The sequence below is a fragment of the Aegilops tauschii genome, chromosome 4 (genome assembly GCF_002575655.3).
Source record: "Aegilops tauschii subsp. strangulata cultivar AL8/78 chromosome 4, Aet v6.0, whole genome shotgun sequence".
NCBI lineage: Eukaryota > Viridiplantae > Streptophyta > Magnoliopsida > Poales > Poaceae > Aegilops > Aegilops tauschii.
Window position 1 is genome coordinate 28,993,144 of NC_053038.3, and position 14,196 is coordinate 29,007,339.

Genomic DNA, 14,196 nt, shown 5'->3' on the forward strand with positions numbered 1-14,196 from the left:
TCCTGATGAAGCCATTGAAGCCTGGTCAAGCCTCAAGGACAAAGTTCCTTTTGAAGGAATTGCAATATGTGCCTAGGACTGTATACCACATTCTAACCAAGACACTGAGTCCAATTAAAGGCCACGACTTGAATGATGAAGAAGTTGTTGGCATCATGAAGAATCTGCTATTCAATATAATGCATGGTATTCCAGTGAACTACCATGACTTCTTCATGAGGACTTTGGCAAACGTTGCAATGTCTCCCTTTGAGTTGAAGCCTTACGCTCCCTAGATTATGAGATTCCTCAGATCAAGGTCTTCACTCAACTACAAAGCTGACACACTCAACCATGGCAGTTACTTGCCCCCTACTGAAGTCCTCAAGTGGACATTTTCCTCAACTGATGAAAAGGGCAAGGCCACTGCAATTATTGATGAGGGCATTCGTCCATTGGATGGACAGTTCCGCAAAGCTGCCTCATATTCCACCAATGATGACTCTGCTACTCATGACTCTGCCGCCAATGCCTCAAAGCAAAGTCCTCAAGCCATAGCTCCAAGGGTGATGACTGATCGTGAGCTTCTCCTCGGTCTTCATCAGAAGGTGGATCGCAATCATAAATGGGTCAAGCATCAGTTTGGCGCTATTCTTGACAACATGACTGCCACATACAATTTAGTGAAGAAGAACCACTACTACCTCAATGAAGTTTTTGATCGCACCTGGGCTGTTCTGACTCATCTCTACGGTGATGAAGATCTCAAGAAGATGGGCTTCAAGCAGGACTTCAGCTGATCTATGCCTCCGGCGAAGAAATTCAAGAAGGTTGAAGTTCCTCCTTTGGTGCCCAGCTCATATTCCTCATCGCGCGAGACTGATGAAAATGAAGACTTGGACGACACTGCCGCAGGCCCTACTCCAACAACGCTGGCACTCCTCCATCGACTTCGCGATGAAATTCTTCAGGGGCGTTAGTCCTCACTTTTCGTCCCTTTTGGTCATTTGATGACAAAGGGGGAGAAATTTGAGTTAGTCTTCAAGCGGGTCTATCTATATATGGGCGTTTTTTTGTTAAGTTGCAACTCTCGCTCTTCTGAAGTGTCTGTTGATTGAGTTGTAAACTTAAGTCCGGTGGTGACCTGATACTCTTGTCTTGCTTTCTGCATGCTATTTCCTCATATATGCTATGCACGCATGCTGAATTACATCAGTCACCACATTTCATCATGCATTTCAAATTCTTCATTCGATATGTTAAATGCGTGTATGAATTACAAGATATAAGGGGAGATCTCCATGATTCTACTCTTAAAATGTGCATTGCTTCAAAAGCAAATTCCTCACTATGCACATCTTCAGGGGGAGTTCTTCTATATCTTGCAATCAAATTCCTCAATATTGAGCACTTTCAATTCATATGTTTATCCCCGTTGAAAACTTAACCTATATTGTCATCAATCACCAAAAAGGGGGAGATTGTAAGTGCATCTAGTGCCCCTTAGTGATTTTGGTGTATTGAAGACTTATAGGTTAAGGGACTAATATGTTTGTGAGTGTACACATGTTCTATAAGTCAATGAGGAGTTTTATATTTACAGTGAAAGTCAACCCCTAAAAATGAATGTCTTCAGCTGAAGACTTTGGTTCTCCTGAAGACTTTGAAAGTGAAGAAATTGGTGTGACCGTGAAGACTTGGATATTCATGCGAGGATTATGAAGCGTGAAGACTTTTGCTTTCGTAGTTTCATTCTCTTCTTTTTGAGTCATAGGAAACACCGTACTGTTAAAGGGGGTCGAGGTAATACTAAGGAAACTGATTTCCAAGTGATGCTCATCTCAAAATCCTACACCTACCCAATCCTTTCGAGTGAAGCCATTGGAAATCTCATATCAGTTCAGTCAATTTCTTCAGTGACAGAGACGAAGATCTTCTGGTCTCTGAGGAATTTGTTCTGACTGAGGATTTAGGAATTCGCCAGTGCGAATTGCCTACACAGTGAGGATCATGATAGCCCTGAGGAATTCGAACCTCAAATCCGGCCGTTGCTGTGCCACGCGTTAGCTGTCCAAAATATCCTACCACCTAACGGTCATATCCTTTAAGGGCATTTATGTCTTATCATGTCGGGCTGCTCCCTAGGCTATAAATAGCCGCCCCCTACAACCACTAGCTGGTTGGCTGCTCCGAGAGAAACTGACACTTGTCATTTGGGAGAATCCCATCCTCCGAGGACTTTGAGAGAAAATCACCAAGTGAGGAAAACCCAAACCTACAAACCGAAAGTGATTGAGCATCACTGAAGAGATTGTTCCTGTGTGGAACCGACGCTTGTTACCTTTGAGGACTGTGTATCCTCCAGACGGTTATGCGTCATGGTCTGAGCATCCAAGAGGAATTGTGGATCGCTGAGTGACCTAGTCTGTGAAGGTTTGGAAGTCACCTGTGAAGACTTACCACTACTGTTGGCCGAGGTCTGTGTGATTTTAGCTCAAGGAGAATACGGTGACGACTGTGTGTCCGGGACTGTGTGTCCTCGAGTTTAAATACCCAGCCGCTCCAACCAGACATATAACTGTCACAGCAGTTGGAACTGGTCTACCAAATCATTGTCTTCACCACGCCTACTGGTTCTATTTCCTCAACCCTTTCATTTCCTCAGTTATGCGTTGATGAACCTGATCATTACTATTTGAAGACTTTGACTGAAGATTTTCTCTAATTCCTCAATCCTATTTCTTCAGTCAGCTTGTCTTCATTCAGCTTATCCTGTGTTTACGTCTTCTGTACTCTGTGTTTTATCTTTCATTTCATCATGATGACTATGTTGTTGCCCTGTTATGCTTATACCTGAGTACTTATTCCGCTGCAAGTCGTTCTTCGCTTAGGAATTTCCTCACCCCGAAATTCCTAAGTGAAGAATTCATAAAAATAGGCTATTCACCCCCCTCTAGTCGACGTAACGCACTTTCAGCATCCGCCTCTACGGTTGCGTCAGTTGCCCGGTCCACGCCCGGTCCTCATAGCCCATGTTGCTATCAGATCTTTAAAAACCAGAGCCGACCGTGGATGAATACCGTTCCCGTGCACTAACCCAGCATGCCACAAATAGCACATCAATTAGGCAGTTTTTTCATACTTAACTCGGTATATTTGACGCTTCCCATCACGAATCATGGATACTGCATTCTTGAGGGGCTTTGTGACATTGATCCTGATCCAAACACAATAAAAATTACCAAAAAAATCCTGCGATTGTGGTTCGACGTAGAGCACCTCCCCAACTTTGGCCACAAGAGAAGGCACAAGATGTGTATACAGATCTGGAATGTCATGGATTTGGACCTAGATTTCTATGGTGTCAAGGTGAACTGTAGAAGGCTTAACTAGCCCATCATACGGCTTGATGATCACCACATCCCCTCTGAAGTGCCAAGGCCCATTCTAGGTGACTCTCTCCCAATCTCTTAAATAGGAAAATTGGACAGTGTACAGGTTGTCCTCCAAAGGCTTGGATTTTGCTTCATGTGCGAGACCCATGCCGCCCTCATGTTCTTGTAAAACCAGAATTGACTATAGGTTTTGTCACAGTGAACCCTAACGAGAGCAATCCACTAGGCCGCCTCTGGCGGCGCCTCCTTCTCGTCAAACACCACGTCGTCCAGATCCTCTTCTCTCAACCCCAATTCCTTCATCATCCTCTCCACTAACTCGGTCTCCACTTGACCTGCAACAGCAAATCCTGAAGTCCCTCTTGATGACATCTTGATCCCTAGCCCGATTGAAACACGATCGGACCTTCTTGATGCAGCCCTAAACCCTCCACCTTCCCCCGCCTCGCCAGGGCGAAAGACGAGATCAGGGGAAGCGATGCGGAGGTAGGGGAAGACAGTCTCGACGGCGGCGGAAAGAATCACCCCAGGAGAAAACAAAACCCTAGCAAGAGGGAAAACAATAATTCATTTTAGGTGAAAGTGTTAGTTCATTTCAATTAAAAGTGGGATTTCCCGGCCATTACTATCCCTGAAAAACCGCTCGCCCAGAAAGGGAATGGGCGGAACATGAAAATATAAACCCAACAGAAAAAATGTGGAAAAGGAATAGAGCCTAGGTGAGGTATCAGGCCAAGGCTGGGCCAAACTCACAAAATGTGGAGCGCTCAAGGCCAGGATCGATCGCGAAAGGGAATAGAGCGCGCACGCCGGGACACTAAGCTTGTCGTTTTGTTGCGCTCATCTCCTGGAACCGCTTCAAGGCGGCAATCGGGAGGCGATTTTTGGTTGCTTCTCTCGACACCGGCAACGCCGTGTGTCCTCGTCCTCTTCGCCTGTCGCTCCAGCAGCATGAGCGGGTGGGGACCCCGGCAGTTTCTCACCGGTGGGGAGATTGAATAGGCACAATTTGCTTTCAGAGGTGCTACATCAATGGTGGGGACGGTGCTGCGTCGAAATAATCTGCTTTTGCTCTTCCCCCATCTCGGTGGCACTCTAATGGGTGGCGCCGGGAGCAGGTGGCTCGGTCTTCTTGTCAGTCTTCAGATCAGGTGAGATTTGTGTTTGATGGTCGGCACACGCCACTCTCCCAAGTGGCATTGACGTTGACCGTCTCAGTTGTGTTTGGTGTCTTGCAATGGGGTGCATGGATGGCGGCAAGCAACGGCGTTCCTCTTCTTCGATCGCATCGGATGAAGTTGGGGGCGCTGGAATCTAGCGGACACGGAGAAGAACCCCGGCCGACATACCACAAAGCCTCGGTCTTGTCACTTGCGGCGGTCCGGTTCATTGGCTCGAAAAGCATCATTCTATGTGAAGGTGCTCCTCCAGATATGGGTATGACGGCAGTTCATTCCTTTCTTCATCGTTGCCTTGGTGGCGGTGGTGGGTGATGGCGGGCGACGTTTCGGTGTGGCACAAGTTCTGTCGCACTGAAATTTTAGTTTTGGTTCTTGCAAAATCTTTGATGCAATATTGCAAGACATTTATGTATGTCTGGTAATGACCACATGTGTACTAGTATTTGTAATCCATTTGTTTAATCAAATATATGTGGTTATTTAAAAAAACTTGTCGTTTGCTGTCGGATCGGATCTGGTGCGAAATCGAGCGCGCCTCCTACTACGCGCGTAGCCACAATACGTACGGATCGCTTCCTAATAACAAATAAGAAAAGTAGTATAACAAATAAGAAAAGTAGTATGGGTCGGTTTCCAAACGTAATACGGATCGGTAAGAGTAACCCATATTATTCGTCGATCGGGAGAAGGCCTTCATCAACCCGCCGCCGCCAACTCTCGCCGTCTCTGCTCGCAGATCGCCGCTAGCTGATGGCGTTTGGATCCACTTCTGCCGCCGGCTCTGGCCCCCTAGGGAGGGGCCTGATCTCGTGCATGCACAGCAGCAGCTGCCGCGCCCAGGACGCGCCCGATCAGGATTTGCCCAAAGCCATCAACAAGCTCATCGCCGGCTTCTACGAGGAGGCGTTCAGCCGGTTGCCCTGCGACGCCATGCCGGATCTCCTCCGCCTCCTCACCACCGATGGCGGCGGCTCCTGCCTCGGCCTCCTCGACCCCGTCTCCAACATCATGCTCAACACCCTCGCCCTCCTCCCCAAAGACGCCGCCCCCGCCCCCGCCACCTCTCCGTCTCCGCCCGCCACAAGAAGATCCAAACGACGGGTGCTCACCACCGCCAGACGATCCATCCCCGGTCTGGGCGGCTGGCGACGGGTTGTATCAGGATCCCATCAGAGTCTTCTCGCCTTCCTCATGGCGTATTTCGGATGACTCAAAAAGGAGCAGGCCGTCCGCTACCTCTACAGGGCCGATGCCAACCTCCTCCTCGCCGTCATGCTCATCCAACATGATCTATATGCCGAGGAAGCATTGGAGCCCGAATCTGATAGGACCCAAGCCGCCCTTGAGTCGGCAGCCACCATAGCAGGTCACCCTTCGCCCACCACCTTGGCTCGCCTCATGTCAATCCGGCTCCAAGACGACAACTTTGCCCTTCTCAAGAAGCTGTTTTCAGCTGATGCTCAAGGTATCCCTCTCACAGTTGAGGATGTCTGGGCAACCCACCGCATCCTACACACGATGTTGAGCCCAATCTGTACTGCTAGCATTATCCATACCAAAAGAGGGCTTGTTGTCCATGTCCGTCACATGCTGGAGGCTAGGTGCTCAGAAACTATATCGTTCTCTACTACGGCGGACGCCAGGACCGTCACCACCACCTTGGGCTGGGATGGAACTCCCATCTCGTCGTTGCAGTCCGGAGTCCTGCCTGGCAAGCTGCAAGATTGCCTGGGAAAAGCAATAGCAGATGCCCGGAAACACAATCTCAAGACCCCATGTGGCGGGGGCGACGCATGCGATTACATGGAGTCTCTCAAGATGTACCTCCATGGTATAATTCACAACTTGTACATCAAGGCGCTTAAGTTGCTGCCCACACCCTCTGGCTCGCTCATGCGCAGCATCCTCAAGGCCGGCCACTGCTACGGCTGCATGGACCCTATCTTCAACATCATCGTCAACTCCATTTGGTACAACACCTGTGGCTGCAATCTGCCAGTTTCTGAAGGCAGGGACATGGTAGAGTACAATGACGTCCTGGACCCCCTATGTCTGCTCCGCGCACAGGTTCACTCCCTCAAGGGCCTTATGGAGCTCGCCGCATTCGCCGGCCCCCAATTCTCGGTGCCGGCTCGTGCTCTGGAGCTCCTCTGCAGTACAAAATGCGACATTGCTAGCATGTTGCCATCATCGACAGAGAGTTCGGAAAAGAACCCCTTCCATGAGTCTGCCAAGGCCGCTGGACACACTCGGCCCCTTGGGCTGGGTGAACTGCGCCAGCAGCTGCTGCTGATGCCCGATACGCGAAGCAAGCTGCTCTCATTTATAACCGAGGCTCAAACTAGTGGTACCGTGTTGCGAGTCGACGACATGACACAAAGTATTTCGCTCATATGGAACAGAAACAGATCCGGGGCTCAAACTGTGGAAGCTCCTGAACTTTGTGCGGGCGCATTGAGGGCGGTGTCAAACGAGAGATCGGATTATGAGGACGAGAGGAGCTGCCTCCGTTCAAAGATTGAACAGTTGCTCAAGGAATACACGACCCAACAGTTTTTGGTAGGTATTAAATTTGGTTTCCATGCATCATTAGCTAGCTGCTACGTATAGTGTATTCCCTTTATACCTTGATTAATTTTGACCAACACTCTTGCTTGATGTATTTAGGGATCAGAGTATAAACTTGATACTATCTTGGGTGTGGAGGAAAGACACAAAGGCTACTACCCCGGCGGTTATATTCGCTACCATGTGAACTTCACGGCCACATGTGATTTGAGGCTTCAGAGGACGCTTTTCTACGCTGAGTTCTCGTTATCCTCGTGTGAGCCGGAGCCAGAATTCTGCTGCCCTCTAACCTATGCGAATGCGGGTAAGTAGTTCCTGATAGCACTTGGTTAGTACTTTGGGTCACCGCACGACCTTGTCATGCTTGCATTGCATGCACTAGTGGTAGATTTGAATTGGAATTGGTTTTATTAATGTGTGCTCTGTCTGTCTCTTTACTGAATGCCGGGCTTTTATTTTCTTGTTAATAGGCCGTTGCTACTATGGCGTGATTAGTGCGAGGAAAATCGTGTATCCAGATGACGCCAAGTACATCCCGGACGATATCACCGTCCGCGGAACCCGCAGCGCGGATGGCATGCTAGGGATGGACCTGGTCTACTTCAGCCCCATGTTGGACGTGGAGATTGCTGAGAATCTGAACGTGTTGCACAGTGAAGAAGAAGAAGAAAAGAGGAAGAAGAGGAAGAAGACGGGGAGGGGGATGTGCCGTCCTAATTAATGCACATTCTGCGATCAGAAACTGGATGACATAAATTGCTTGTTAAATTTGTGTGTAAGTAAATCAAGCTATAGGTCACTCGCTGCTATGGTTGTGAAACCGGTGTGATGGAGCCTGCAGTAGTAGGTTCTTAATTTGGTCTGCTGGATCATACATAGTAGCTAGGCTCTAGTTTCAGTCAAATAGTCCTCCTAGGCCCTAGCAGCAGCAGCTTCAAATTACATCCTGTACATGGCGATGCATGAACGTGTATACTATTTTTGAGGAGGTTTCTTCCTGTGATCTTTGGAGGTCACGGTGCTTAATATTTTCACAGCCGTAATTGTTTCTACCTTCTCATATTGTTGTATGGTGCCTAGCTGAACCATATATAGGTATTAGTTTATGTTATGCCTAGCAATTTCTTGCCAAGATCTGTTTAGCATGGACCTCGTCTTGCTTTGTTCATCTAGAACACAATACTGGTTACATTCAATTTACATACGACAGCTAGCAATTGCTCCCTTATACTCCCTCCGTCCCTAAATATAATGAATTTTGCACTGACAATTTTCATGGTGGTAGGTCTCGACATTATCTACACCTAGGAATTTTTCACCGAACTTGTTGAAACATAAAATGCAGATTTTATTTTTTCAAAAAACGAGCTCCCAAAACGCCGTACTCTCTTTATTCCCCCCTTTTTAAATTTAAGATTTAACTGTAAATTTCTCTTGGACTATAATATCCATATTCCGGATCATAATTTTCACTTATTCTTCGGTTGCTAGTAGGGATTTTGCACAAGGTCGTCACATGCAGTAATCGTGTACACCCAAGTCGACGCAGTATGTTTCTCGTCATCGATCGGGACACCTTCATGCTTATCCGAGAGTAAATGTGAACTCTTTAGCATTTCGGTTAGTACAATTAGTGCTGAACTTTTCATTGAGGCAGCCCTTTTATGTCAACAGAATGCGGCATAACAGACAGCTTGTTCTCAGAATTAGGCGTTAATAATGAAAATCAAAACAGCGCAGATGAACGGACCATGGCGTGCTGTGTTGTGTTCTAACAATGGGGGCGCCTGATGACACACGTCGCACAACACGTTTAACCGAACTCTAATAATTTTGTAATAGCAGTCGATCACCATTAGAAGTAGCCCTTGCTGACGGGTGTTGATCCCTTTGATCGACATGGATCGACTGAGCTCTCGTCCCTCTCGCTATCGTGTTCCATTTAATTACCACGTAGCATGCCGATTAGCCACCCACCACAGTACATGGCTACGTAGTGCACTACAGGCGCCTGCCTTTGAATTTCAAGGTCACATTCATCCATGTCGCTTCATTAAAAAGTGCTGGTTAATCTCCGATGGGCGATCGAGGCGGTTTTATTCTAGTAGTATTTTCTACTAGCAAACATTCCTACAGTAGAATCTTCTGCAAGTCACACTCTGGTCGACTATGATTTGCTGAAAGCAGGAGAGACAGAGAGATAGATACAGATACGAGCAGAGCAGAGCACACGTATAAATGAGCTGCCAGTCTGCTTCAAGTTTCAACACCCCCAAAGCAGCAGCACTACGGTGGTGATCATCAGCCTACGGTGGTGACTGACACATGGCTCTGATCAGGGAGAAGAGGCTTCCGCAGCTGCACCTCGCGCTGCCCGTCCCGTCCCGCGCCGCCGCCCAGGAGCTCGGCGTCCTCGGCCGGCGCCCCAACCCCACGGCCACCAAGGCCTCCACCCCGTCGGCGCTGTCCAGCCAGTTCCGCCTCGCCGACTTCGACAAGCTCGCCGTCCTGGGCCGCGGGAACGGCGGCACCGTCTACAAGGTGCGCCACCGGGAGACGTGCGCGCTCTACGCGCTCAAGGTGCAGCACTACGGCGACCCCGCCGCTGCCGCCGAGGCGGACGTCCTCAGCCGCACCGCCTCGCCATTCGTCGTCCGGTGCCACTCCGTGCTCCCCGCCGCGGCCTCCGGCGACGTCGCGCTGCTCCTCGAGCTGGTTGACGGCGGGTCGCTCGACTCCATCAGGAGCCGCCGCGGCGCGTTCACGGAGGCCGCGCTCGCGGAGGTGGCCGCGCAGGCGCTGTCGGGGCTGGCGTACCTCCACGCCCGCCGCATCGTGCACCTCGACATCAAGCCGGCGAACCTCCTCGCCAGCACGGCCGGGGAGGTGAAGGTCGCCGACTTCGGCATCGCCAGGGTGCTCGCCCGCGCCGGTGACCACTGCGCGTCGTACGCCGGCACCTCCGCGTACATGAGCCCGGAGCGGTTCGACCCGGAGGCGCACGGGGGGCAGTACGACCCGTACGCCGCCGACGTGTGGAGCCTGGGGGTCACACTCCTTGAGCTCTTCATGGGCAGGTACCCGCTCCTCCCCGCCGGGCAGAGGCCGAGCTGGGCCGCGCTCATGTGCGCCGTCTGCTTCGGCGAGCCGCCCGTGCTGCCCGACGGCGCGGCCTCGCCGGAGCTCCGGGGGTTCGTCGCCGCATGCCTGAGCAAGGACCACCGCAACAGGTCGTCCGTCGCGGAGCTGCTTGCTCACCCGTTCGTCGCCGGGAGGGACGTGGCAGCGTCGAAATGCGCGCTTCGGAAGCTGGTCGCCGACGCCTCGTCGCCGTCGTTGGAGTGCCGGCATACGTGATCGTGTTAGGCGGCAGGGCCATGCACATACACATAGGATCAGTTTTGCTAGCCATGTATAGTGCCATGTATGCAGGGCATAACCCATCTAATTAGTTTAGCGATGACCTAGGAATACTTAGTCACTAATTCAGACATAGGTGATGTTTTAGCTTTTGCGACTAGATGCGTTTTGCATCACGTATAAACAGATGTTTTGATTCCACACCACTGTAAAATAAGAATAGATTACCTTTCGTCCCTCAACTATCGACTAATACCATGTTTGGTTCATAAACTTCAATATGAGACTGTTAAACCCTCGATCAAGTCACACCGGTAGAGCTGTAGCAGTCTTCTAGCACAAGTGGCAACCCACGTTTTGCACAAATAAATAAAGGACAGTACATCGCAAAATAAGAGAACTCATGAAAATACGATACATATAAAAAAACTAAAAGGTTAGAGGAAGGCCAAAAAAAGAAAAGAAAAGAAGAATAAATATTCTAAAAATACGAGGAAAAACATACAAAAATTATAAAACTAAACATTCTAGTAAGCTTAGAAATGGAATTATTAACTTTTACTCCCTCTGTAGTGAAATATAAGACCTTTTTGGTGTAGTTGGCTACAAAAAAACGTCCTACATTTTTTTATAGAGAGGGTAATTTGTAGATAGCAGAATTAAAAGTAAAACAAAAACTGAAAGAAAATTTGCATCATATGTTTATGGAATATTTATAATATGCAATCTTCTCTTGGATTTCAAAATACATTTTTTAGGAAATATGTTTTTTTCTTGATTTAATTCATAAAATTATTTTTTATTTATTGTTATCTTTTCTTGTTTGTTGCCTGATTTTTTGAACTGGGTTGTTGACCAGGCTACCACGTGTGCAATATCCCCGCAATAATGTAATTGGGCATACCTCTTTTACTAAGATTGAGGCCTTGTGCTGTGTGGTTTCAAAAATAATTAAGAATCCAAGATGTCATTCGTCATTCATACCTCACTCTGTATTCTCACAATTTATACTAGTAATGGTGCGGGCGCCAGCTTAACTCTTATGGATTGGTGTAAGGACAAATAAGTACGAATTAAAAACCAACTCAGGCTTGGTAGACCAACATCAACCAACGAAAAATGAAGTTTGTAGACATTTGTCAACAAATGGGGTAGACATTTGTACAAGATAACTAATAAAAACACAACACCATTCATGTCGTACACAATTGTTAAATGTGCTCAATACAACTAATACATTTGCATTGGACAAGTATACTATACACAATTAATAAAAGTGCACCATACAACTAAAACAAATTGCAGCGAACAAATATGTGATACACAACTGCTAGCACATGCAATGAGAAGTTGTCAACAATTAAATGCAACAACCAGGAAAAAATGTGCGAGATGGATTAGACAACTAATAAAACTGCATTGTTCAAATATGGTACAGACAACCGTGAACAAGTGTTGTAGACAATGGACAATTGTTCCAAACAACTAACATCAAATACAACATATAAACATACACCATAGAGAACCATAAAATTATGGTGGAGAAATAGTACAGTAGAAAACAAAAATATACAATCAAAAACTAAAACTCTTCATTACAAATATAAGGACATACATTCGAGAGCACTGCAGCACCAAAAGTACGCTAGCCAGAATAGCCTGTAGAATGTTGTATAAAACACTCACCAAAACATATCTAATCGGGATCTAGCTTAGTCCAAACAAAGATAACTGAAATGAGCTTTGAGTTGGGGGTGTAATTTCTAATTTGACAACATCAAAGTTTCCAATTAGTTTTAAAAGGCGTGCATCCTCTTTCTCGGAAGTTAGATGTCAAACCAAAAAAAGGAAGTAACCCAAATGTTTATTGTGTTTTTAATATCATAGTATAATTTCCTACCAATGAAACAATGTGTACTACCACATAACTTGTAGCGTGCTATGAAAAACCATTGTTGCCGGAATTAGTGATTCCAAGGGTCTAAATACAAAAAAGAACAATTGTTTAATATAATTAAAATAAAAATAAACTCCTTTGCATTTCCCTTTTTAGGTGACTTCTACATTTCACTTTGTATAATCGGCGCTGAACTTTTATTTGGAGCAACCTTTTCCCATCAGCGAAGTGTTGCATCACATACAACTTCCTTCACTGAAATAGGCATCGATGAAAAGTAATCAACATGTTCAATCCAATCAAAACAGAATCCAATTCATAAAAGAACAATCATTTGATTTAATCCAAAGACTAGACCAAAAGGGATCAAGATTGAAAAAAAAATGGTGATGTACCGATAGACGGCCCCAAAGCAAATACAAATACACATGCAATTAATCTTCTCAAGGAGTTTATAATTACGCTTCTCGTGGGCTGAATGTTAATAATAACATCACTCGTGCTACACATTGTGGTTGGTTCTCAAAACGACAAGCGAGTTAATGTTAGCTCTTTAGCCATTCACATAACTGCATTCTAAAATTAATGATGAACTTTTAATTTGAAGCACGTGCTCTTTCCCACAAAATAGTTCTCCTAAGCTTTTTTCACAAGTCAATTTTCTTATGTTTGACCAAATAGATTAAAATAAAAATATTTTCTATACCGTATAAATGAACTATCAATACATATTTCATAATGAATCTATTAGTATTGATTTGGTGTTTTCCTTTAAGATAACGAGAGACTTGTGCAACACTTGCCCGTGAGGAACTTGATGGTCACAGTCACACAGGCAGAGGTAACATCTGCTGTCGTAGTAAAACCTACAAATTTGTTTAGAGACATACAAATTTTCCCGCTCTCCTTGATACACAGGCTGGCTGGGTCGTTGTCCAAATCTGAAATCATAGAAAAAATCAGAGATACCGTGTTCTATGCGAAGGGAAACAAAATGTTAATTTGGTATTGTATATGTTAATATATTTTTTTCTATAAACTTGATCAAACTAAAAAAACTGTTTACGAAAAGGTTTGACCTAGGTAAAAATAGGCAATTTATCTTTTGGGAACAGTAGCCTTTTCAGTCAGCAGAAACATGACAGCATAGAACTGCTTCTGAACATTAGGCGTTAATAAAGAAAATCAAAATGGCGCAGATGGACGTGACATGGCGTGTTGTGTTGTGTTCTAACAATGGAGGCGTCCGATGACACACGTCGCACAACACGTTTAACCAAAGCACCAAACTCTAATACTTAATAATGTTGATCGCTTGATCGTCATGGCCACTTTTGCACGGATAGACTGAGCTCTCGTTCCTCTCGCTTTTGTTCCGATGAATTAACAATAGCATGCCAATTAGCAACTAGGGGACCTGACTACGTTTTGCATTACAAATACCTAGCTGCCTTTGAATTTCAAGGTCACATTCGTCCACGTCGCTGAATTAAAAAGTGATCGCTAATCTCTGAGGGGCGAGAGTAACCTATTGTCAAATTGGATACATGTTTTACTCTATTCCATTAAACAGTCCCCTAGAACCTTGTGACCAGACACAATCTACCACCTCATAATGTGAGAGTGGTTTGAATAAGAAGCGAATATTATTTGTGGAAGAAAATAAAATATTATGATTTGGAGAAGAAGGTTGAAAAGGAATGAAACCACATGACAGTGACGGGAACTAGTCACAATCTGACCGAGTACGACCCGTTGAAAGCAACACAGACAAAGATCTGATCATGTATGCCAGTATGTCACGAGTGCGCACGTA

The 14,196-nt window shown here is 46.3% G+C and overlaps 1 protein-coding gene across 1 annotated transcript; it reads left to right on the forward strand.

Annotated features, from left to right (window-relative positions):
* Nucleotides 1-9,448: 9,448 nt before the first annotated feature.
* On the forward strand, nucleotides 9,449-10,480 carry LOC109779340 (mitogen-activated protein kinase kinase 9-like). The gene has a single exon (XM_020337956.1). The coding sequence runs from the start codon at nucleotides 9,449-9,451 to the stop codon at nucleotides 10,478-10,480; it is 1,032 nt and encodes a 343-aa protein (XP_020193545.1).
* The last annotated feature ends 3,716 nt before the right edge of the window (nucleotides 10,481-14,196 follow it).